This window comes from Salvelinus sp. IW2-2015, linkage group LG4q.1:29 (assembly GCF_002910315.2).
Source record: "Salvelinus sp. IW2-2015 linkage group LG4q.1:29, ASM291031v2, whole genome shotgun sequence".
NCBI classification, from domain to species: domain Eukaryota; kingdom Metazoa; phylum Chordata; class Actinopteri; order Salmoniformes; family Salmonidae; genus Salvelinus; species Salvelinus sp. IW2-2015.
The window spans coordinates 72748619-72774336 of NC_036842.1; the positions used below are offsets into that span (position 1 = coordinate 72748619).

Sequence of the window (25718 nt, forward strand, 5' to 3'; positions counted from 1 at the left end):
TATCCAATCCATTACAGTCAGACCATTAGCCTTGAATTTTGAAATCGTGTTCAAGTTACAGCATGTGAAAGGACTGCTTCATTTATGAAGGTATAGTTTCAAATAGTAAGTAAAAAAAAAGAAAAGAAAGGAAATTAGATGAATTTGAAGAGAAAATAATTATATAGATATTTCATATCCACTCCCCATATGGGCTATACATTGAATTGAGTAGCCTAATGTAAATTCAATTGTATGATGAGGTGGTCCTAATTCAAAATTTCTCTCACTGCTCGAGTTATGCCGAGAGTGTATTGGCCGTTTGAAGAACATAGCCCCGCCTCCATCTACCAGGATCTTACTGCGTAAAACACAGACCACTGTAGCTGCTCTATGTGCTATGATGGAAACACTTCGAAGTTTTAGTTTGGATTGAGAAATATCAACTTGATTCGTTTCCACTGAAGGCAACGGGATAAAATATTGACACTTCAAAATACATCGCAGTCGGGCTTTAATTGCGTTCATTTAATTGCATTGGGCGACGTGAGACATTTTGAGCCATTCATTCCAAAGTCCTCTTTACAGTATGAGGTGCAGTTATGGCAAGCAGTAGTAAGAAGTCAGTGGCGAGGACCCTGGAGGATCTGACGCTTGATTCGGGTTATGGTGGCGCAGCAGACTCCTTTAGGTCTTCCAGTGCTTCACTGTGCTGTTCCGAGGCACATATACCTTATGCGCATGGGGGGAATTTTTGGCATTTAACCGACTCCATGCACAGTCGCCACAACAGCCTGGACACGGTCAACACAGTCTTGGTCGAAGACCCCGATATCCTGGATTGCTCCGGCCAGTGCGCTAAACTACCCGAGCTCGAGGACGTGCCATGGAGCCTCGGGGAAGTAGAGAGCGCACTGAACAAGGACGAAGAGTTGAGGCTGGGGGTCGTGTCACAGGAGATCCTGGCTAGGCTCTCGGTCCTCATAAGCCGCGCACTCGTGAGGGTCGCCAAGGAAGCGCAGCGCCTGAGTTTGCGCTATGCCAAATGCACCAAATATGAGATTCAAAGTGCCATAAAGGTTGTCATGTCTTGGACAGTCTCGGTGAACTGCATCACCGCCGCACTCAGTGCCTTGTCTATGTACAACATGAGCACCGAGGACAAGTTCAGCCGCGGAAAGTCACTCAGATGCGGACTCATTTTCAACGTGGGGAAGTTCTTCAGGTGGATGGTGGACAGCCGAGTTGCGGTGAGGATCCACGAGCACGCTGCCATCTACCTGACAGCATGCATGGAGAGTCTTTTCCGAGAGGTGTACGCACGCGCACTGCGCAGCGCGCTCGTGGAGAAAGATAATGGGATCCCTAAGTTCACTGTTGAGTCCCTCGAACAGGCCATCAACAACGATTCGGAGTTATGGGGGTTCCTGCAGCAGTATCAATACCTCATTTGTGGGAAGAATGCAAGTGGTAAGTTGTGTGTACATGACTAGTTCTGTGACGCATCTACTCATTGCGTAATTCTAACGAATTGTTCATAATTGTGCCCAAAACACGGTGAAGTGATTTCTTTTCACCATCTGTAATAAAGTCATTATCAAGTTAGGAGTTTACTTTCTCACACTACAACATTTCTCGATGGACAGGGACAAATAAGGAGAAATAATCATGACTTCACATATCCCCTCTGAATTAGCCCATGTATTTTTTCCTGTGTCTGACATGGCAGGATCATCCTGGGTCATCCTGGGTCCTGGGTAACCTCTTTGTTGAGTTACTGTATTCAATATGTTGATGTATGAGCACAGAGAATGGCCCCTTCTGCCACTGACATCAATGAGCATGGTTTATTTATGATCATGGAAGGGAGTGGGGAGAGGGAGCACCTAACCCCTCTTGGCTATAATCCATCTAGATGACATTCTCAGAGTTCTTCTTCAGTGTTGTGGTACTGTGAATGCATGGTACATTGAAGCAGGCTATAATTCACCGGGGGAATATCTTGTGGATTTTTGTTCATGTCTTTAGCTTCTCATGCTTATAAGGGAATTTACCTCATTGCTGTGCAATACAGCTTTCGAACCTAAAAAAGGGCCATTTAAACGTAAGCTCTTACCTTCAGACATCTTCATTGCTCATCCATACAGCAACACATTTAATCAGTTATAACCTAATGTAATAGCAGACTGTATTACCTCTGTGGTAGATGCATTTAAAGTGCTGCTGTGGCTCCATACTCCAACAGGTTTATGTAATACAGAGCCCCAGGACACATAAGTGTTATCATGCGTTATTTTGAGTGATGTGAATGGGACTGAGTTGAAAACACAGAGGAGAAGTCCCTACTGATGCTGTGTTAAAGAGAGCTAAGGGGCAGGAGAAAGAGGACATGTCAAATGGCTCACACAATGGTCAGAAGGTGGTGGCTCCTAAAGCCAAACAATTTTTACATTGCACATTGTCACACCTATTGCAATGGCGACAAGAGAAGGCCTTAACTGTGGCTTAACTGTAGAAGGTCATGACTTTCACAGCATTCTCATTTCCAATCTGTAACGATTGATCAATTATCTCAGTGCTGGTTGGCCTTTTCACCCCATCCCAACCTCAACCCCTTTATATCGTTCCAGCCATTCTTTCTCTGCCAAGTAGGAGTAGTCTAATTGAGGTGATTTTTCAGTATTATGGTCATGTCGGCTCCTCTCTCAGACTCAAGTGATGCATATCTTAATAGCATCTCTGTTGCAAACCAGAGCTATTTTCTTTCGCTGGTGCTTTTCATAAATATAACTCCAAATACATTGAGGTGTTTAAATCTCCCTGTATGACTCCTCCTCCCGCTCCCCTCTTCATCCATCCTCCCCTCCCTGAAGCCCTGGAGTAGCCCCCTTTGCTGGCAGCGTGGGCTACTTGGTCAGAGAGTGTATTTGTCCTGCAAGTTGGAGGTCAGAACACCTATTTTGCAAGTGTAATTGTTATAGGGCCCGTGTGGCTCAGTTGGTAGAGCATGGCGCTTGCAACGCCAGGGTTGTGGGTTCATTCCCCACGGGGGGACCAGGATGAATATGTATGAACTTTCCAATTTGTAAGTCGCTCTGGATAAGAGCGTCTGCTAAATGACTTAAATGTAAATGTAAATAGGGCTCAGAGTTTCTCCTGACCATGTGATCTGACCAGGGAAAACTCTGGGCCTTATAGGCTAAGGTCCAAGAGGTCCTCGTCAGGTCATGTGGTTAGTAAATACTACTGGAACCTAGTTTTAGTTAACGCCTTACTTTTCAAATGTCAAAGACCAAGAGAGCAGCATGTTATATCTAAAGAAAACAAACTATCCTTCATTGGAAAGAGCTGTTATTATACAATCCTCTACATTCCGCACTTTCCGGTGTGAAGTAAAGGCGTATTAATGTACTGTATGTGGTGAGCATTTCAAGTCATGGAAACCATTGGAACACAACAGGGTCCATTACCTCGACCACACACTGCTTCTGCTTACACAACACTCTTCCTCCTATTCCTTCCCCTGTTCTCACGTATACTGTAGTTACTAGCGGTTCTCCGTTGGCACATCAGGCATATGGTAACCCTGGCTCACCCCTCCCACACACCCGGGGGTTCAATTCAGCAGCTACTGCCTCAGTATTCTGCTCAGGTGTTGGGTTCCCCTCTCTGGCTTTGGTATCCTGTCAAGACAGGAAGCTTGTTCGGTGGTGGAATTGCAGTGGCAGCCCCCGCAAGCTCAATGCAGGGGTTGCTTGTAATTTCCCTTTGTACATGTCACAAAAAATGTATCGAGAAACAGGACACTGATGCCCAGGGGTTTCTACCACCTGAGGATGACTCATAATCACACCTTGGCTGTGAGATGTCATGACTTTAGTGATGCACCTTTTCAAGTCTGGGCAGATGTTATGGAGATAGATGGTAGCTGGGAGGAGGGTCTCACCTCATGTGGTAGAACCCTCTCCCATGGCATTTGACCCTTCACACAGCTCCCACTCCATCAAACGGTGACATCCAAGTACAGAAATGCTTCGCAGAGTACATAGCTCTTTGAGATGCAGGAAAATACAGCACTAGAATGAATAGGCCTTCTGGGAATGGCAATCAAAAATGGACATTTAAGCAACAAAAATCAAAATATATTTTCCTCCATAATTTTATTTTTATTTTGCTGCATGCAGCGCTAGTTAGACACCTGAGGCTTACTTCGTTTAGGCTTAAGTTAATAAGATGTTTTATGTCAGTATGATATGCTGTGTATGGGTGTGTGTCTCTAGAGTCTATGAAGACTGCAGCTGTGAGAGAATGTGTAGGTTGAAGTTCCATTCAGGGGGTTCCATTCAGGCCAGGGCTCCTTTGTGCCTTATCCAGTGTTTCCCTGTGAGGTCGGTGCCTGGCGGCTGGTGCCCACAGTATGACATGTGCTGTGGTAAGCATTGTGGTCCAACAGGAATGAGAGGGGTTTGCTATGGTACCAGACTGTAGCAGACCCTGTAATGTCTGGGGCTGGGATATCTGTGGCAGATAAAAACACACACATACACAAATTCATACACGCACACACATAAAGTGTACACACACACACACACACTGTCTCACACACAGTCACACACACGTTATGTTATTCTATCCTCATGGGGACCTAAAATACATTTCCATTCAAAATCCTATTTTCCCTAACCCCTAAACCTATCCTTAACCCGTAACCCTAAACCTAACTCCTAAACCTAACCACTAACCCCTTACCCTAATTGTAACCCTAACCCCTAAGCTTAAAATAGCCTTTGTCCTCATGTTTTACTATCCTTGTGGGGACTTTTGTGGATTTTAGGTCCCCACAAGGATAGAATAACCAACACACACACACACACACACACACACACACACACACACACACACACACACACACACACATAAGCCCCTTGCAATTACAGAGCAGAACTGGGTTTAATAATGAGGAGCTAGGGCAGGCAATGTTAATGTTAGATGGTGTGTGGCAGTGATTTCACAGACATTTGAGGCGAGGAGGGATTCTTGCCAACTTTACCTCAGATGATCAAGCACTAAGACGTGATCAAAACCAGGCAACTCCCCACCCTGGACCCAAGGTGGAGATAGATTGTGCTTCTAAAGTTTATCTTCAACATTAGGCCTTAGAGGCCTAAAAGGATTTCTGAAAAACATTTAGCCGTCTTCCTTTCCATTCCACTGCTGCGCATGATGACACATGTAGCTGGCAGACTGGCACTAAGTACTGTCACTTTGCACCAGAAAGACAGAAACTGAGCATCAGCACTATTGTATCCAAGAAGAGCTTGGAAATATAATCCTATGAAAAACCTGCAGTGCTGTACCAGCAAGCAAGTGCATGCAATAGGGAAACCACAATAGTTATCCGCCAGGGATTTGAGACGTCGGGGTGAATCCTAACTTCCAAATGTATGTAGCCTCCCATTGATATCACTGCATGACTAAGTAAACATTTTATTTAAGTGGAAGTTAGGATTCAACCCATAGTGAATGGCTCATGGTGTGTGGAAAATCTGGAATTTTTGTAAAGAGGCTTTTGGCATGAGGAAGTTAACAACAGATCAGTACTTCTGAATTTAGCTGGAAGAAGACAGTTTACAAGTTTCAACATGTGGATTAGTCAGACAAAACTGTGCTGTCACACAATCATTCTATATAGCCTTGCTACTAGTGATTACTTATCTTACTGTAGCTTGGAGGCACAATCTAGTTCAGCATGCAGTATTTGGGTTGAACATTTGTTCTGGATGAAAATGTATTAAATCAACTAGCAATAGTTTATATATTATTTTGTTTTTCATTTTATGTAATTGCGCAATTCAAAATGAATATAGCCAACAATAGAATTTGATTTGTAATTTGTTGTCATTTAATACAATGCTGCAAAAGGCTTATTGTCAGTGACAATGTGTGTTTCACCTTGCTGCTGCCTATGGGAAGGAGAATAGCTCAAATTGACTCAGACAGTGTGGCATGTCGGGGCAAGACATGATAGGTGAACTATGAACAATGGTCTCTCTGTCTTTCTCTCTCTTTCGCTCTCTCTCTTCACATTGTCTTTTCCATAGTCAAATAAAGCCTCTAATCTGGTCAAAGATCAACATCAGGGTCTTTCTATAAATAAAGGGGCCAATGTGTGACTTCAGGGTAAAAAAAATAATGGTTTGATATACATTTAAATATACATTTTCTTGCAGCTTCACATGTGTAGTTAGAGGATTAAGAGTCTAGATAGGCACAATGAGACCGTAACTCTTAGCAACAACAAAACATCTACATCATTCAAAATGTCACATGAAATATGGACATTGAATGTTTCTTTGTCATGCCTAGTTGCCAGGTCTGATTGTGCTTTAGTCAACATCTATATTATTTATAGCCATGCTAATCCTTCCAGAAGAATTAAGAAGATAAACAACAGCATTTCTATATATTTGTTAATGGTTGATATAATCATGTAATACAATAATATAATACAATGGGTTCTGTCAACAAAGTCACTGATAATAATAATAACCAAGAATGAAATCATTATAATCAGTAAACTCTTCAAGCAGTGTGTGTGTGTGTGTGTGAAAACTAGACAGCACATTCTTGCTTCCTATGTCCTTGTTTTCTCCACTCCTTGCCTCTCCTTGAAAGTGCATTGGAGACAGTGGGGAGGAACCTTCTCTCCTCTCCCTCAATGTGCTTTGTGAGGAATGGAGGAAACAAAGGGAGAATCTCAATTGCATTTCCTTCATTCCTCACGTCTGATCTTCACCTCTGTTCTCATCCAATGGGTTTTGAGAATGAGACGAGGAGAGAGGATGCAGCAAATCAAGGAAATGCTATTGAGGACAGAGGAAGCAAGTATTTGACAGCTATTAACAAGTTTTGACAGTGCCAGACTGACTGACTGACAAACTGAGCTACCATAAAACCCATGGCGTGTCCAGAAACATCCCCTAGCCCCTACTGCACAGAGTCTAGACACTTGTGGAGATCTGAGCGGGATTGATAGGTAGTGACATGGTGAGAGCTCCACCTTACCCTCTGAAAGTCTTTGTGCAATTTTGGCAGTATTGCTTACACCTGTCCAGTTTTCTCAGATCTCCACAAGTGTCTATGGGTAGGGCTAGCGGTTGTTTCTGGACAGGACCCCACAACCATTCAGGTGTGTGGTGGACCTACAGCAAGACACTGGTTGGATGTTTCATTCCATTGCTATACACACACAGATTTGCACAGGTGTAAGCTGGACACACCCACAACAACCCATTAGGCTGATCAGACAGGTTTGGGTAGCTGGAGACCTGCTGCAAACAGTTAAAGGATATATGCACATGTCTACTATTCACACCCGTGCTTCATTCCAGCTAGTTAGTTGTGCAACCACTGACTAACTATAGTTAAGCCATATCTCTTGTATAGCAATATATAATGTTGTTTTGGCTGTATAGCATCATTTAATAAGATTTTTTATTTATTTATTTAACTAGGCAAGTCAGTTAAGAACAAATTCTTAATTACAATGACGGCCTAGGAACAGTGGGTTAACTGCCTTGTTCAGGGGCAGAACGACAGACCTTGTCAGCTCAGGGATTCGATCTAGCAACATTTCGGTTACTGGCCCAACACTCTAACCACTAGGCTACCTGCCGCCCCTGCCTCCCCAGATTACCAATGGTTAGCTAGGTAGCTAGGAATTATCAGTCAGCTAACCATTTACAGTAACAGCAGTTCATTAATAAGTTAATACACAGTAAATCTTATGCAGAAATGTAGAAATCTTACCTTATCTTGGAACTGTGGCACGGTATGAGCAGAAATGAATGAATAGATTTATAGAATGGAGTTGGAAGGGTGACCTCCTACTTTGAAAGGACAGGAAGAGTTGGCTCTGCACTTGACCAGGCATTCCACATTTAACCCCAACCACATTTGAACAGCAAAATATCAAGTCGTTTTTTGGTTTTATATGCAAAAACAAAAAAACATCCATTTTTGGTGGGGATTTCTATTCAAAAACGAATAGACAGGCAGTTTTCATGTTCCCGATTGCTCAGTTTTAACTTGGAAAACAAAAGACCAAAACATACACAGACAATAATCTTATCTTACGAATCTTGATTTAATGTTGTCCGGGAAGTAGGCTAATTATCTTGAGCGTCATAACAACAGACAAAATGCTCTGTCAATCCTCCAGATCAACATTCATTCCAGCCCTTTGGCTGTTAAACTGCGTGCAGTATCACACTCTTTAACACTCGACTGTCATTCAGAAAATCCTTTCCTGAATCAGCTGATGTTGCGTGATAATGTCCCCGTGAAACTAAACAGCTAGACATCAAACGCGCATCAAACAACTATTATGTGTAATTATTGAAGAACCCCGTTAATGACAGTATCGATTTTTGTTGTATGTATCATGAATGTAAGGAAAGAAAGGTAGTGTTTAAAGTCACCCCATTTTTGTCAAATCTGTGAAGATTACAAGCGTTAGAAAGGGTTTATACATAGATTTTGATTCAACTCATGAAATATATTGAATGTYTCTATGTTCCCCGGTTATATCTTAATGTATTCACATGTAAAAAAGGCTGAAAGCTCCAAACAGTTGTCCACTTGTCACGCCCTGACCTTAGTTCCTTGTTTTGTGTCTCTATTTTGGTTTGGTCAGGGCGTGAGTTGGGGTGGGCATTCTATGTTTTGTTCTATGTTTTGTATTTCTAGGTGTTTGGCCTGGTATGGTTCCCAATCAGAGGCAGCTGTCAATAGTTGTCTCTGATTGAGAACCATACTTAGGTAGCCTGTTTCCCACCTGTGTTTGTGGGTAGTTGTTTTCTGTTTAGTTTTATTGCACCTTGCAGAACTGTTCGTTTGTTGCTTTGTTGTTTTTTGTTCAAGTGTTAGTATTTATTAAAAGTTAATATGGACACTTACCACGCTGCACCTTGGTCCTTTTCTCCTTCTCCCGACGACAATCGTTACACCACTACAAGAAATGCTCACTGGTACCCTAGTTTATAGAAAGACCCATCAACAGAAAGACTTCCAGATTACCAAAAAGATCTTCTTGATTACAACAAATCCACCACCCTATTTCTCACCATTGAAAGAAACAGTGAGGACCTGCACTCCCAATACCCCCTAACAAACTCTGATTCTCTGACTGATCGGCCTCGGCTGGTGCAGTGCTGGTCCGTACTCCGCTTTAGGATTACCACACGCTCAGAAGAGTTTACACATTTACATGCTTCTCCCCACTCAAACACCAGCCATTACATCACTGTTGATGGGTTTGAAAGGTCTCTGATGATCACCTCCTCCACTAGTCTATTGACACTAAGAAGATGGTGAATAGGGCCTGATTGTATGATTACTGAACCTATGGGGTATTACGTAGTAATGGTGTGTGTTTATCTCTACAGAACACCCTTCATATGTGTTATCCGAGGATAGCTGGGGTGATTTTAGTTGTAGATGTTTGCATCGCTTATCCAGTCACTTGAATATGGGAGCTCAAGACTGGTTGAGAGAGTCATAAACAGACCAATAACTACAGAGATTGAAACCAATTGAWTGAAATAAAGATGGCTAGATACCTAATCGACACCACTGACTCTTAAAAAGGTATTGGTTTAGGATCATTTACTTTATTATAATTTTCACTTAAATTATTTAGCAGACACTCTTATCCAGAGTGACTTCCAGTAGTGCGTGCAAACATTTTCATACATTTTTGTACTGGTCCCCCGTAGGAATCGAACCCACAACCCTGGCGTTGCAGCTGAGCCACACAGGATTATAATATATTTTGCCACATTCTGAGGTGTTCTTAACCTTTTAACAGGCGTTTGATGGTATGAAATGCCAATGGGAACACTATAATATACTATTTCCACTAATCCTCAGCTATGGCAATGGGGCTCTGTCTTGTGGCTTTGTGAGATAAAGGTATAGGGACACTATTATTCTAGCCTTGTGTAAACCACTTTGTGTGCTTCCCCTACAGAGGGGAAATAAATTACTATCAGCTGTACAAACACAGAGCCTGATGTAGTTCATATAGAAGATATAAACATCTTCGCTCCAGGCATGTCACCGTCTCAGAGAAACATGTACCTTTTCCCATGTGATTTCTCATTTGTAGTGTTATTGAAGGTAAAGATGGTTCAGGGCACGGGGAACAACATTAAGACAATTTATTCAACATACTGACGATGTCACCGCAGACATGATCCGTGTGTGTGTGTGTTTGTGTATGTTTGAGAAAGAGAACAGCAATCACATAATTATACTTTTTTTGCTGGGTCACTTCCTAGAGCCCAGTGGAACTGCTGATGGAATACTGATTCTGCTCCGAAGGACCACTATCCCATTACCTCCCATGTGAGATCAGAACGGTGACCTCAGGATTGTGTGTGTGCACTTCCTCCCTCTGCCCCTAACAGCTCTCACAGCCATGGCCCTTGCTTCAGTCCAAAAAAAACTCTAACCTCCCTCCACCCTAGTCGGATGGATTCCATAAGATTACTCCTGAAAAGAGAGGATATCTCTATTCTCTCTCTTCTCTGAGTCTCCTTTCTCAGTGCATTCATAATGAGGCACCTTTCTGTCATGGCTTTTATTCAGAGTAAGAGAGGTCGTATTCACTACAGTTCTATTTAATTGAATTAGGCAACAAATGGAAGAAAATGGACTGAAACAGGGAGAAACTACCTGAACTTGTCCAATAAGAAACACTCATTTTCTATGGATATTTTTTTGCTACGGTGTTCAGAACCATGAGTTTGGGTGACCTTGTCCTTTCCTGGCTGTCTGGCAGGGGTCTAATAGTGCTGTCAGTCCAGACATTGAGGGCCCCGCTGGGAACCCATTCCTCCCTTCAGCCCTGCCTACTGCAGACTGAGAGACAGACACATGTGCCTGGGCCTTGACAGATATCCCCCTATCCAGCTTCCTTCTCTAGTTTCAGTATGTGTGTGTCTGTGATGGGTGGAGGTGGGTAGATGGGTATGTATGTGTGTGTGGGTGCATGTGTGTGGGTCTGTGGAAGTGTGTGTGAGTCTGTGTAAAGTGAAAGCCTGTCAGAAACCACATTCATACAGGCAGCTCTCTCTCTTCCCCCCTAACTCTTAGACACTGACTGAGTAGCTCCGCTCAGCCTTGTCTAGTACCCACGACATATGGTACGCATTACTCCTCGAAATGCATTACTCCTCGAAATGCATTACTCCTCAAAATGCATTACTCCTAAAAAACATTACTACTCGAAACACATTACTTGTTGAAACGCAGTACTCATAAAAACACATTACTCTTCAAAATGCATTACTCCTCGAAATGCATTACTCCTAAAAAAACATTACTCCTCGAAACGCATTACTCCTAAAAACATATTGCTCCTCGAAACGCATTACCTCTAAAAACATTACTCCTCGAAATGCATTACTCCTCGAAATGCATTACTCCTGAAAGGTATATGTATTTTTGTTTCATTACATTTTTTATTGCAAACAGATGGTGGTTTCTGTGTGACTCTTATTTCATCCTCACTGAGGATCAGTGACACACAGAATAACAGGCTCGTTGTGACAAAACAGATGGAGTGTAGGTAAAGCATGGCCCTTCATTTTGGCACCTTATTCCCTACATAGTACGTCCATGTGTTGGGGGAGAGGGAAGGACACTTACGATTAGATTTATATTTGTCTTAAATAACCGAAATAAAGAAGCTCAAATGGTTTCTCTATCGAGGGAGCATTTTGTAGTTTTACTTAAAGCTAACTGTTTGTTTTGCCATATATATTTGCTTTATGGCTTAGTAACATGGAGTAATGAAGAACACTTCAAAATCTCAGTGCTTTACAGGGTAATGTTCAATAAGGGAAATATTTATAGTGCAGTTGTATCTGGTAACTTGATCTATTCAGCAGAGTCCAGAAATTACAATAATTGGACTCAAGAGAGATTAAAGGGGTACACACAGAGGGAGAGAAAGAGAGAGATAGGTGATAGCACTTGCAACAGTTCGAGATTTCATCAGCTCTAACTCCAGAAGGCTACCACTATTTCACTGTTGTGTGTTGTTCTGTACTAGATGTGTTCAAAGTTAGTTCACCCTAGTGATTTCTGATTAATGGCCAGTCACCACTGGGTGGTAGATAAGTAGATGATGTGGTCGTTGTCTTTATTTTCTCAGTATCAGTCATCAGACAGACACTGAAACTAAATGTACAGTGATTCACAGGGACTGGCAGAGCAGGTGACAGGTTAGCTTGTGACAGGTGTGTCAGGCCTTGTCTCAGCATGTCGCCCTTTGTGAGCCAGACAGGTGTGTGTGAGAGAGTCTGGCACACTTCCTGCACTGTGGAAGTCTCCTGTTCAAAGGAGACACAGATCAAGTAAGGACGTTCACTAAGAACAAGTTACCAACAGGTTTGCATAGCTAGAGACCAGGCTGGAGTTAGAGTGGTGATATGGTATATAAGTATTCTTGAGAGGCAAAAATCTAATTCGGAAACCAGTGAAATAAGTGTAGTCAGTGACTTTGTGTCGTTTGCTACGGTGGAGTTATCAGCCATAACAAGCCTAGGCAGTGCAGTTGCTTATATTATCAAATGAATAATTAGACACACAAACTCCTACATTAAAGCCTTTCTAACTCACATCCCCCAAATGAATGAACACCTTCATCAGATTTCCTGTTCCTGTGTCTGTCTGTGGGCCCATGCAAGTGAAGCTCAGTCACAGAGAAGAAAGCTCTCAGGTCACATGATTCAAATAATGAAGCTCTCTCTCATTAAGTCCCTGACTGTGGGCCGTGGAGCTGAGTGCTGTGTCTGGCTGGCTTGTCTGTGATCACAGAGACAAAAGACAGTGTGTTTGATGAAATTAAACAGCGGCAAGCTAATTACGGTGATGAATGCTAACAAATGTGTCTCTTCCTATCTGGGGTTGTAAGGAAGGAGGTTAGCTAGTCCAGTAGAACTCCAGTGGTTCTGTAACYTTCCTCCTAATGTTTTATGGTAATATTATTATTCTCAGGATGGCAGGGGGCCCGGGGATAAGGGACGAGGGACTGTGTTGAAATGGCAAAACCGCCATATTTTTCTRCCATAGCTTTTTAGTAAATGTCACATTCAGATCTGAAGGCACTGGTTCAATACTCATCTATATTGAAGTTCCCTTTTGGAAAAATAAAGTTATTCTATTCCATTCCATTCTACTTTATTGCTCCCCAGAAGACTATGATAGATGTTAAAACAGTATTCTCTGCCCCTATAACCTTCTGCAAACCTGCAGACCTTATCACCTCCTAGTTGGTCATCTCATTCACAGCTGCAGTCAGTGAGAGACAGACTTTGACTGGTTGGTGCACATCGTATTGCTACCAGATCCAGAGCTGAGCGATAGAGAGATAAATAAGGAGGCACAGAGAGTGAGAGAAAGAAAGAGATAAACAGAGACAGAGAGAGGGGGAAGTGAAGGAGAGAAAGAGAGACAGAGAGAGAAAAAAGAGCACTAAGCCCTGCACCCTGCAGTGAACTCCTGGGGCTGTCTGCAGCGTGCTGGCAGGGTGAATCTGAATCCATCCAATTTGGTCTATTTGCTCTGCTAACGGTGTCTAAAAGTAGGCCAGCCTGTGCCTAAAAGCAGAGCTGCCAAAATGACTGCACAAGCACAGGCCTGCACTTGACAAGGAGGATGACAAGAGGTCTGGCAGGAAGGGCAGGACACAGGGCTGCGATTGAGAAGAGGAAGTCCTTAAATATAAGTCAAAAGGAGACCTGGACAGCCGTACTATTATTACTACAACCAACCAGCCCACATTGTTAAACAAAGCCAAGCTGTGTGGTGTGGTGCTTCATGCTTGTGGTAGCTAGTAAACTGGTTGTGTTCTACTATAGTACACTGTCCTTCTCTCAGCACATCCAAGCTGCAGGCTAAGGTTAAATCTAGACTTGGTTCCCTCTATCGTAATTGCTCCTCTTTCACCCCAGCTGCCAAACTAACACTGATTAGTGTTAGACGTAATTTATAATTTATAGATTGGCAGGTAAGGGTGCCATCGATCGGCTAGATGTTCTTTACCATTTGGCCATCAGATTTACCACCAATGCTCCTTATAGGAGGCCTCCCTCCCCACTATCTGAGATACCTACTGCAACCCTCGTTCTCCACATACAACACCCGTTCTGCCAGTCACATTCTGTTAAAGGTCCCCAAAGCCCACACATCCCTGGGTCGCTCCTCTTTTCAGTTCGCTGCCACTAGCGACTGGAACGAGCTGCAAAAAACACTCAAACTGGACAGTTTTATCTCTATCTCTACATTCAAAGACTCAATCATAGACACTTACTGACACTTGTGGCTGCTTCACGTGATGCATTGTTGTCTCTACCTTTTTGCCCTTCGTGCTGTACCATGCTTGTGCTGCTGCCATGTTGTGTTGCTACAGTGTTGTTGTCATGTTGTGTTGCTACCATGCTGTGTTGTCATGTGTTGATACCATGCTGTGTTGTCATGTGTTGCTACCATGCTGTGTTGTTGTCTTAGGTCTCTCTTTATGTAGTGTTGTGGTGTCTCTCTTGTCGTGATGTGTGTTTTGTCCTACTTTTTTTTTATCCCAGCCATCGTCCTCACAGGAGGCCTTTTGTCTCTTGATAGGCTGTCATTGTAAATACGAATCTGTTCTTAAATGACTTGCCTACTTAAATAAAGGTTAAATGAAAAAAAAAAAAAAAAAAACAAAGCTCAGAGAACAGAGCAAAAAAGACCAACGGAAATGTATGGCTATAGGCTAATACTAGCACCATTTGGTCTTATGCTTATTTTGTTATGTAATCTTTTCATCACATTGTGCTATAGGCTGCAGATGGATGGTGATGCATTGTGACACCCTGTACAGGGATGTACACAGTCATAGCCATAGCCACAGGGCAGTGTCCTGTGATAATGGGGTGTAAGGGCATTCTGATAGACCCTTGGCCCCCTCTGCTCTCTCTATCTCTCAGCACCTCCAGCTGTGTGATAACCAAAACAGAGGCAGAGGGTCGTCAGGACGGACGATTGATGCTGACCCCTGTGCTCTCCACTCTCCCCGGGGGTCCCGAGTTGTCACGTGGACCTCAATACACCCGCAGAGGCTACCACAGGCTATAGGGGGGTGTTGAGTAACCAGCCGTGTGCCCCCAGGAAGTGAACAGATCCATACTTGATTAAACGATTTAACATTCCACAGCATCAGATTCAGAGAACTCTTTTGTTGTTCTGAAAACCCCTCCCACCCCTCTGAATAGAACGGTCCAATGCAAAGCATTGATTTTCAGACCAGTTTCTGCTCTAATGGATAGAACGATGGGCTTCATTTTGCTGTGATGGGAGCCTGTCAAGCCCTCTGGCCATAGTCGATAGTGATGGGCCAACTATCAGCAGCAAAGCTAGAGACTAGAGAAAACTAGAGAAAGACAAACGGATAAAGAGAGACAGCTCTTATTGCCCAGAGGGATAGGCTAAGGTGGCTGTGAAGCCAATATTCCAACTGACCCACCTCACCCAGCCACAGGGGAGGGCAAATCTGTCATGCTGTTTATAGCAAGATGTTCTTTGCTTCTCATCCTATAGGAATCATAGTGAGAGAGCCAGATAGCGTTTTCTTGAGTAATAAGGGAAGAGAAAGGGAAATGGGATATCTAGTCAGTTGCACAACTGAATTCCTTCAACCGAAATGTGTCTTCCGCATTTAAACTAAGCCCTCTGAATCAGAGAGGTGCGGGGGGCTGCCTTAATCGACGTCCACATCATCGGCACCCGGGGAGCATTTGTTGTTGAGGTTAACTGCCTTGCTCAAGGGCAGAACGGCAGATTTTTCCACCTTGTACATTGTAACATACATTGTAACGATCAGTAGCATGTTTCCTATACCCAAGAGGAATTAAATAGATGTATCTGATGTTGCTGTAACATGTTTTTTTAAAGGACAGTGGGTGCAATTCAATGCATGATAAAATCCTTCGCATGTCAGTGCTGGCAGGCTGAAGAAATATGAAAGCGTACTGTCCTGTCTTTTATCACAATGTGTATATACAGTTGAAGTCAGAAGTTTACATAGACCTTAGCCAAACACATTTAAACTCAGTTTTTCACAATTCCTGACATTTAATCCTAGTAAAAATTCCCTGTCTTAGGTCAGTTAGGATCACCATTTTATTTTAAGAATGGGAAATGTCAGAATAATAGTAGAGAGAATTATTTATTTCAGCTTTTATTTCTTTCATCACATTCCCAGTGGGTCAGGAGTTTACATACACTCAATTAGTATTTGGTAGCATTGCCTTCCTTGGGTCAAACATTTCAGGAAGCCTTCCACAAGCTTCCCACAATAAGTTGGGTGAATTTTGGCCCATTCCTCCTGACAGAGCTGGTGTAACTGAGTCAGGTTTGTAGGCCTCCTCACTCACACACACTTTTTCAGTTCTGCCCACAAATGTTCTATAGTATTGAGGTCAGAGCTTTGTGATGGCCACTCCAATACCTTGACTTTGTTGTCCTTAAGCCATTTTGCCAAAACTTGGAAGTATGCTTGGGGTCATTGTCCATTTGGAAGACCCATTTGCGACCAAGCTTTAACTTCTTGACTGATGTCTTGAGATGTTGCTTCAATAGATCCACATAATTTTCCGTCCTCATGATGCCATCTATTTTGTAAGTGCACCAGTCCCCCCTGCAGCAAAGCACCCCCACAACATGATGCTGCCACTCCCGGTTTCACGGTTGGGATGGTGTTCTTCGGCTTGCCAGCTTCCTACRCCCTTTTTCCTCCAAACATAACGATGGTCATTATGGCCAAACAGTTCTATTTTTGTTTCATCAGACCAGAGGACATTTCTCCAAAAAGTACAAACTTTATCCCCATGTGCAGTTGCAAACCGTAGTCTGGCTTTTTTATGCTGGTTTTGTAGCAGTGGCTTCTTCCTTGCTGATCGGCCTTTCAGGTTATGTCGATATAGGACTCGTTTTACTGTGGATATAGATACTTTTGTACCTGTTTCCTCCAGCATCTTCACAGGGTCCTTTGCTGTTGTTCTGGGATTGATTTGCACTTTTCGCACCAAAGTACGTTCATCTCTAGGAGACAGAATTATATATACCGCTCCTTCCTGAGCGGTATAATGGCTGCGTGGTCCCATGGTGTTTATACTTGCGTACTATTGTTTGTACAGATGAATGTGGTACCTTCAGGCATTTGGAAATTGCTTCCAAGGATGAACTAGACTTGTGGAGGTCAACATTTTTTTTTCTGAGGTCTTGGCTGATTTCTTTTGATTTTCCCATGATGTCAAGCAAAGAGGCACTGAGTTTGAAGGTAGGCCTTGAAACACATCCACAGATACACCTCCTATTGACTCAAATTATGTCAATTAGCCTATCAGAAGCTTCTAAAGCCATGACATAATTTTCTGGAATTTTCCAAGCTGTTTAAAGGCACAGTCAACTTAGTGTATGTAAACTTCTGACCCACTGGAATTGTGACACAGTGAGTTATAAGTGAAATAATCTGTCTTTAATTTTTTTTTGAAAAATTGCTTGTGTCAGGCACAAAGTAGATGTCCTAACCAACTTGCCAAAACTATAGTTCGTTAACAAGAAATTTGTGGAGTGGTTATAAAACAAGTTTTAAGGACTCCAACCTAAGTGTATGTAAACTTCCGACTTCAACTGTATATTGGATTCTTGATGTGAGGGATAACTGAATTGCCTGTGCTCCAGACATTGTTTAGGGCAGCCATGAAGGTTAAGAGTATGATTGTGTAGGGAGATTTATATGCCACCATAGAAGGTTATTGTGTATATAATCTAACTGCGTAGACCATGAGCTGTGCAAATTGTGTTAGGATTTGAATKATTTCCTCGGGTTCTGTTTCAGACTCCCACAAATAAATCACTTCTTATCACAGGAGCTTTGCCTCTCAAGGCCTGATTGTCAATGGAGAAAAATGTGAAAGTAGCGGAGGATGATTTTGATCTGTTCAGGGACCTCATACAAATAAATCACGCTACATCAGTCACTCTAGCTAGCAAAGTCACATTCACCATCCATTCTCATCAGAAATAGTGACAGTTGAAAAGCAACTCAGACAGGAACTACAGAAACTTGAAGTTAATGCATTACATAATGGGTTCAGAAGTCCAAGTGGTAGGGTTACACTTGTAGCTCTACTTATGAATGCATTCATAAAGCCTTCATAACAGCTATGTAAGACCTAACATTCATCATAGGCAGGCATAAACATTATGAACAATGGCATAAGAGAGCAGTCAGGCTTTCTAAGTAATTAGTTTCCTTCTGGGTGTGATAATGAGATATTGTCAACTAATGTGGTAGTTATTAGATATTTCTTCTGGCATCTCAGAATCTCAGGAGTACATTTGATGGCTGGAGGCCTGTATGAAACCCTCCCCAGCCTAGCCATCCCGTCCTAGATGATAGGGTTTGATGAAGTGAAAGTCAGTCAGAGTGACAGGGACCGTGTCCTGGGATGCTTGGCCAAGCTTCGTTCACTTCTGGTGCACTCACCCATCACTATTGCTCAACCGTGCCTAGTCAGAGAAAAACCTCACAAGCTAAAAGTTTATTCAGCGGTACGTAGGTATGTACAAACGTACTATCTCTGCAACACCGATCTCTACCTGTGGTAGAAGAATGATGGGCGTTATTCTTTATTTGAAAATGCAGTACATGTTTTTGTTTTGCCTTTGGGGTATATAACTATCAGTGTGTTTTCAGCTGTAACTATCCGGTGTGTCCGTGTTGTAGAGATGCATTAGAACTGAAATAAAAGAGACTGCCACAGTATATGAACTGAATCAATTCAGTCTTGTCAAAGACCTCTCTAGAATCTGGTAGATATACATTTTGTTTTTTCATAGCTGCTGCTCAGTGTTCTACTGTTAGACCTGTCATGGTTCTGAACATGGAATAATCTCTTTCTTGGAAACACTGTAGAGAACATGAGAAATATGAGACTACAGTCATTTTTTATTGCCATCCATTATGTTGTGCCTTCTGTGCATTACATTGATCTTTATTTCCCTGCCCGGTCCTGTCTTTCCCCATCCAAGAATAAACCACTCATAAGTCTTTATTGCCTTAAGAGGCAYGGGGTTTACCTACATTACATTTTGAATGACGATGAATGCATACGAGCATTGACTGTATAGGATATCTCTCTGAAATCATGTCTCATATGGGCTGCTCTCTTTTCTCAGAAATTGTATCTCCTCACCCAAGTGGAAGGCATCATAAGGCATCATGGGAAAATGACTCAAGATACTCTATGCTCAGTAGGACCATTAAGCTCTTTACTTTCCACTGAATTCACTCTGTGCGACTGGCTGAGCCTCAATGGCGTTCAAGCGCCATTAAGGGTCCATTAAGTTATGCTTTATTTGAAAATTAAATCCACTTCATTAGCCTTGGGAAGGAAAATAAGTGCTTTGCCTTATTTTAGATAGTGCCGCGGTTACCGACGAAGCTAATGGCATTATATGAAGCTAGCTATTAGGAATGCTATGCAGTTCCTTGAAAGAATTGTGTTTGGTGACAGTCTCAGAAGGTATAAGTAGTTCAACAGCAAGGGTATATTGCCATATGGAATATGCCCCAGTCAGTCACCTTCTAGGCTGTGAACACTAGTAACGCTAAACCCATGCTTTAAATACATCACAGTCACTTGAAACTATCTCAGGAATCCCCCTCAAACACCCCAAAAAATTATATCATCACCCCTCGCCACATTCAAAACAAACACACTTGGGCAGCCCACTCCAACCCTTTGTGTGCCTCAGGGTTTTGATTCATTGACATGTTTTTTAAAATCGTTGTTAGCAATACTCAGCAAACCCCCACAGATTTATAGCATCATTAAATAGGCTTTTGATTTTGAAGTGGATGTCTCCATTGCTCATAATGATGGGTCTTTAAAAGAGTATTATAGCCCATTTCTGGGATTGGGAAGACTGGGAAGACCCAAAACCACTGTGATGTCATAATGGAATGCCATCCAAGAGGGAAGGATATCTGGCATTCCCAGGAATGGTTGCTCCTTTATAATTCTGTCAGTGATGTAAAATACTTAGATTGCTCAGTTACTAAACTCTTCCCCACACTTTTACTGCTCTGAAAAAGAACAGTATTCCAAAGCATCAGTTATTTTATGTGTTCAGTGCTGCTAATGAGTACAGTGCTCTTAGGGTATGACTTTATGCATGATTTATTTATTTTTTACCTTTATTTAACTAGGCAAGTCAGTTAAGAACAAATTCTTATTTTCAATGACGGCCTAGGAACAGTGGGTTAACTGCCTTGTTCAGGGGCAGAATGACAGATTTTTACCTTGTCAGCTCAGGGATTCGATCTTGCAACCTTTCGGTTACTAGTCCAACGCCTCTGGACCTATTGGGATCTGGGATGGGAGAGGGGACCAACATGTTTGGTGGCTTGGTTTGTGGGTTTGTTGGCATTGGGGGTTTTCAGGCCCTTGGTATAATGAGGGAAAGATGGCACTGAGCCTTATAAAGCAAAGAGCCATTATGAGAACAACATTCCCTTACCTACAAGCAAGAACCCCCCCAAGAACATGCACTGTGTGATGACAGCAGTCCATTCTCTGATGCCAGGCATATACGCTGTAGCTCGATGTGAAACAACAGAGGTGTGTATTTATTGAGTTTGACTGGATTTGTTGAAGTTGTACTCTCGTAAATTGTTCAAACACGGGTTAATATGGGGATTTTCATGTTCTTTATAGGTTCGGAATAATAAAAAGACTTGGGTTTCATGGCTGGTATTTAGACAGTCAAACAATATATACGAAAGTTTTGTAATATTTTTTTTTTTACTGTTTGTGTATGATTATGTGACATTTTAGTGATTTGTTTTGTGTTTGTTCAGGACTTGTCAATAATATAGATTTAGGCTATACAGACAGAAACATATTTCATAATGACCTTATATCACAAGTTCAATTTTATGCTGATGTAGACATAAAAGCTTGCGGAGATGGAACGAAAGATAGAGATAGAAAGTGAAAAATAGTGATGGATATATATATATAAACTGAGCAAAAAAAGAAAAGTCCCTTTTTCAGGACCCTGTCTTTCAAAGATAATTCGTAAAAATCCAAATAACTTCACAGATCTTCATTGTAAAGGGTTTAAACACTGTTTCCCATGCTTGTTCAATGAACCATAAACAATTAATGAACATGCACCTGTAAAATGGTCGTTAAGACACTAACAGCTTACAGACGGTAGGCAATTAAGGTCACAGTTATGAAAACGTAGGACACTAAAGAGGCCTTTCTACTGACTCTGAAAAACACCAAAAGAAAGATGCCCAGGGCCCTGCTCATCTGCTTAAAGGTGCCTTAGGCATGCTGCAAGGAGGCATGAGGACTGCAGATGTGGCCAGAGCAATAAATTGCAATGTCCATACTGTGAGATACCTAAGACAGCGCTACAGGGAGACAGGACGGACAGCTGATCGTCCTCGCAGTGGCAGACCACGTGTAACAACACCTGCACAGGATCGGTACATCCAAACATCACACCTGCGGGACAGGTACAGGACGGCAACAACAACTGCCCGAGTTACACCAGGAACGCACAATCCCTCCATCAGTGCTCAGACTTTCCGCAATAGACTGAGAGAGGCTGGACTGAGGGCTTGTAGGCCTGTTGTAAGGCAGGTCCTCACCAGACATCACCGGCAACAATGTCGCCTATGGGCACAAACCCACCGTCGCTGGACCAGACAGGACTCTTCACTGACGCGTCACAGTTTTGTCTCACCAGGGGTGATGGTCGTATTCGCGTTTATCATTGAAGGAATGAGCGTTACACCGATGCCTGTACACTGGAGCGGGATCAATTTGGAGGTGGAGGGTCCGTCATGATCTGGGGCGGTGTGTCACAGCATCATCGGCCTGAGCTTGTTGTCATTGCAGGCAATCTCAATGCTGTGCGTTACAGGGAAGACATCCTCCTCCCTCATATGGTACCCTTCCTGCAGGCTCATCCTGACATGACACTCCAGTATGACAATGCCACCAGCCATACTGCTCGTTCTATGCGTGATTTCCTGCCAGACAGGAATGTCAGTGTTCTGCCATGGCCAGCGAAGAGCCCTGGTCTCAATCCCATTGAGCACGTTTGGGACCTGTTGGATCGGAGGGTGAGGGCTAGGGCCATTCCCCCGAGAAATGTCCTGGAACTTGCAGGTGCCTTGGTGGAAGAGAGGGGTAACATCTCACAGCAAGAACTGGCACATCTGGTGCAGTCCATGAGGAGGAGATGCARTGCAGTACTTAATGCGGCTGGTGGCCACACCAGATACTGACTGTCTTTCAAAGCACTCCATGGCTACAGATAGAGATGACACGGTATGAAAATTTCATATCACGGTTATGGTGACCAAAATTATCACGGTTTTCAGTATTATCGCGGTATTGTTAAAATGTGCTGGAAATGTTCAAAAAGTACTGATACACACACTGGAATCATTTCACCAAGTTTTATATGAAAACCAACAAACAACAAATAAAATTAGCAGCACTATGCACTTTTTGTGTGCATAAACATTAAAATAATAACCTTAACATTAAAGAATGCACCATATGGCCATGAGAGGTAAGTTTCCCTAGTGCAGGTTTAAATGAACACAACCTTAAGTAAGCAAATCAAATAAACAAACAGCAAATAAAATTAGCAGCATTCACTTTGTAGTGAGGCACGGCAACCTTCATCAGCCTCAGAAAGCCAAGCCTCTCAACAATATGAAATGGCATCATGTCCTTTGCAATGTAATATGAAAGGGCTGCAGTGAGGTCTTGAGCATGTTTTGATGTGGGTGCATAAGCAGACTGCCTTTTAAATTCTTGCTCGAGTGTCTGTCACAACTGTAGACGAGGAGGGACTAGTAGCATCACTGGGTTTGCCTGCTGCACACCCACTCTGTAAACAAGGGAATAGCAAATGTATTATTATTATTATTGGTGTTGTTACATTATATTTATTATTATTATTATTCTCCAACACACACACACACACACACACACACACACACACACACAGTCTATCTTCTGTGTTGCATTTGTGTATATGCAATGACCCCATGCACAATATACATAAATACAAATTAGTCTTAAACCTCTCTAGGGTACGTGAGACGGTAGCGTCCCACCTCTTCAACAGCCAGTGAAACTGCAGGGCGCCAAATTCAAAACAACAGAAATCCCATAATTAAAATTCCTCAAACATACATGTATTTTACACCAATTTAGAGATACACTTGTTGTAAATCCAGCCACAGTGTCCGATTTCAAAAAGGCTTTACGACGAAAGCATACCAAACGATTATGTTAGGTGAGTGCCTATTCACAGAATAACACAGCCATTTTTCCAGCCAAAGAGAGGATTCACAAAAAGCAGAAATATAGATAAAATGAATAACTAACCTTTGATGATCTTCATCAGATGACACTCATAGGACTTCATGTTACACAATACATGAATGTTTTGTTCGGTAAAATTCATATTTATATCCAAAAATCTGAGTTTACATTGGCGCCTTACGTTCAGAWGTTCCAAAACATCCTTTGATTTTGCAGAGAGCCACATCAATTTACAGGAATACTCATAATAAACATTGCTAAAAGATACAACTGTTYTGCATGGAATTTTAGATGCACTTCTCCTTAATGCAACCGCTGTGTCAGATTTGAAGCTTTACGAAAAAAGCTAACCATGCAATAATCTGAGTCGGCGCTCAGAGCCCAATCAAGACACAAATATATGCGCCATATTATGCAGTCAACAGAAGTCAGAAGTAACATTATAAACATTCACTTACCTTTGATGATCTTCATCAGAATGCACTCCCAGGAATCCCAGTTCCACAATAAATGTTTGTTTTGTTCGATAATGTCCATCATTTATATTCAAATTCCTTCTTGTTGTTCTAGCGTTCAGTACACTCTCCAAACTCACGACGCGCGGGCAGGTCCAGCGGAAAGTACGGACTAAAAGTTWAAAAAGTTATGGTTTTTGAGGATATGGCTCAGATTAAGGAACATTCCTCCATTCCACTTGGCAGTGTTCAAAACTACACGGTTTCTGGCAGGGGGTATGCGATACCATATCCTCAATTCACGGGGTTGCATTCCCTTTAGACCCGGAGGTCTGTCTACTGGGCAACTTTACTAACACCAATCTTAGGCAAAGCCATACTATAAAGCTAACAGAAATATTGCTAGCGATTGCCAAGAAATGTATTGCCTTGAAATGGAAATTGGATTCCTCCCTGCCAGTTGCAATGTGGCTATCAGAAGTTAATAGTTGTATCCCACTGGAGAAAATTACTTACTGCTTGAGGAATAAGTTAAAGACATTTTACAGAATTTGGCAACCTTTTATTGACTATATGAAGAATCTCCCCCCACATCACATTGAATGAATCTCTATATTATCCTTATATAATGTTTCACACGTAATGTATAATATGTAGCATACGGCAGGTGACCGACCATATGATCCAATGTCTCATTATTATWWTTTTTTTTATTGTATGTRTGTATATATAATTATAATTTGTTTTATTTTTTKTTTCTTTGTTACGCTCGTCTGTTACTGTCACTTTGTCCTATTGTTGTCTAATATCTTTTCACTTTTGTCTTGAGTGTTGTTAATTGGAAAATGCAAAAAAAAAAAAAAAYTTATGTTTTTAACATAATTCTTCAATAATGTTCCAACCGGAGTATTCCATTGTCTTCAGAAGTGCGATGGAACAGAGCTCGCTCTCACATGAACGCACATGTTCAGGTCATGTTAGACCTGACTCATTCCTCTCTGCTTCGGCCCCACTTCACAGTAGAAGCATCAGACAAGGTTCTAAAGACTGTTGACATCTAGTGGAAGCCTTAGGAAGTGCAACTTTACCAATATCCCACTGTATCTTCAATAGGAGCTGAGTTGAAAATTGACCAAACTCAGATTTCCCACTTCCTGGTTGGATTTTTTCTCAGGTTTTTGCCTGCCATATGAGTTCTGTTATACTCACAGACATCATTCAAACAGTTTTAGAAACTTCAAAGTGTTTTCTATCCYAATCTACTAATAATATGCATATTCAAGCTTTTATGGCTTTGTAGCAGGCCGTTTACTCTGGACATGCTTTTCATCCGGACTTGAAAATACTGCCCCCTACCCCAAAGAGTGATAGTAATTGCAATGAGCCCAACAATTGACATAAATGCAGGAGTCTTGTATAGGAGTCTATAGTGTTTCTCCTGTTGGAACACTTTTACAACCAAGTGGACGACTGCCGGATTTTAAATGAACAAAATATGTTGGTTGGGTGACTAAACTACATAACGTGTTATCGTGTGCAATGAGCGAATAGAGTCTGCAGACACATGACGCATACAGCAGCAGAACAACATGTAGTGTTTTTACAAGAGTAGGTAACACTGAAAGCTTTAGTTCACATTATTGACAAGCTATTAGCAAGTTACAGACAAACCATGACATGTTCCCCCATTCCGAAGTCCCCACATCATGCATTGAGGTAAAAGTTAACTTACCTTGCATTCGCTATAAAGTAGTAGGTGGTGGTCCCGAAGATGACTCAAGATATTTGAAGTATTGCCCCCTTTCGCAGC

At 42.2% G+C, this 25718-nt stretch overlaps 1 protein-coding gene across 1 annotated transcript in view; it reads left to right on the forward strand.

Annotated features, from left to right (window-relative positions):
* Positions 1-25718, forward strand: part of LOC111962509 (ankyrin repeat and BTB/POZ domain-containing protein 3-B-like) — a 111370-nt gene continuing 85652 nt past the window's right edge. Inside the window, 1 exon segment of the mRNA XM_023985649.2 lies at positions 1-1449. Within this exon segment, the coding sequence (XP_023841417.1) occupies positions 582-1449 (868 nt within the window). The 5' untranslated portion in view covers positions 1-581.